The sequence below is a fragment of the Aureococcus anophagefferens genome (assembly GCF_000186865.1).
Source record: "Aureococcus anophagefferens unplaced genomic scaffold AURANscaffold_255, whole genome shotgun sequence".
NCBI lineage: Eukaryota > Pelagophyceae > Pelagomonadales > Pelagomonadaceae > Aureococcus > Aureococcus anophagefferens.
The window spans coordinates 2283-3525 of record NW_008705790.1 but is presented as its reverse complement, the minus strand read 5'-3'; the positions used below and the strand labels follow the sequence as shown (position 1 = coordinate 3525).

Sequence of the window (1243 nt, the reverse complement as noted above, 5' to 3'; positions counted from 1 at the left end):
AGACCTGAGAATACTGCCGTTTGGAGAGCCCGTTTTCTTTGTAAATGACAAGTCGAAGCTTCAGACAGTTGAGAAGATTGGCATCAACAAGGCAAAGCTCCGAGGCATCCCCGGCTACTACCTTTACCCAGCGAATTATCATCCCCTATATGCTAAAAATCTCAAGAGTACGTCTACATCAGTAATTATGCTTCAAGTGAATGGAAAACCGGTAATATCTAAAAACTTTCACCCAAGGACACTAAATGCGCAGAACAAGCTATTTAGTAAATCACTCATTCAGACCTCTCAGGGAGAAGGGGTAGACACCACTCGATCAGACCCTAGGAAGACATCTCAACCCCTTGCTCGCACCCAGATTGTCGACAGTCATGAAACTTCGGCATCAGCCCCTACCAATCCTGTTCAGGAACCTGAACCTCCACCAACTCGCGAGAGTCCTCCTTCTCACCCAATTGGGAGTCCCAGTCAACATCGTCCCTTCCAAAAGAAGTTAACGTTCCAGGACGTGACTCCTCCGAGAATTAGACACACTCCTTTCTCTACTCCTGTGACAGAAGAGATATCAGAATCACAGAGAATGTCGCCACCATCTGGGTCCGACTTCCTCGAGTCTGCTGAAAAGAGATTAACTCGCATGTTTAACTTTTATCGGATCAGGAACTCGGAGTCCCCCTTTGTTGAGACTCCAAAGTCTCCAGAATCTACTGAGACCATCTTTTCTCCTGGGTCTCCGCAACCGGAATCAGTCCCTGCTGGCTATAGGCATCCAAAGCATGGCGATTACATCAACCTCAGAAACAGAGAGGGCGGATGGAACACGAAACTGAAAGTGATACGCGGGAAACCACACAAGATGTTCTCAGAGACTACTCCAGGCCTCGAAGTTGATCCCAAAAATATCTCAGTAGTAGAGTGGGAAGAAGGAGTAAAACGTGCTGTTGATGTTCGGCCACAACGATACGGCCCTGCCAGCTCCGCGGGTTCGCCGGCGGCGCGAAGGCCGCCGCGGCGACGGCGACGACGGGCGCCGGCGCCGGGTCCTCGAAGGTCACGGACTTGGCCTCCGGCTCCGGCTCCGCGAGGTACGCGGCGCCGCGGTCTCCGGGCGCCGGCTCCACGAAGACGGTCTTCGGCGACGGCGCCGTCTCGACGTCGAGGAAGCGCATGGACGCGGAGCGGTACGCGCGGCCCGCCGTCCGCGCGGCCGCGTCCTGGCGCGCTGACGCCGAGACGACGTGCG

The 1243-nt window shown here is 54.5% G+C and overlaps 1 protein-coding gene across 1 annotated transcript in view; it reads left to right on the top strand.

Annotated features, from left to right (window-relative positions):
- AURANDRAFT_68621 (hypothetical protein) overlaps positions 1-1243 on the top strand; it is a gene marked incomplete at both ends in the record, with an annotated part of 6657 nt that overhangs the window by 3311 nt on the left and 2103 nt on the right. The window contains 2 exons of the mRNA XM_009044329.1: positions 65-211; positions 254-946. Coding sequence (XP_009042577.1) covers positions 65-211; positions 254-946 — 840 coding nt within the window. The remainder of the gene's footprint in view (positions 1-64; positions 212-253; positions 947-1243) is intronic.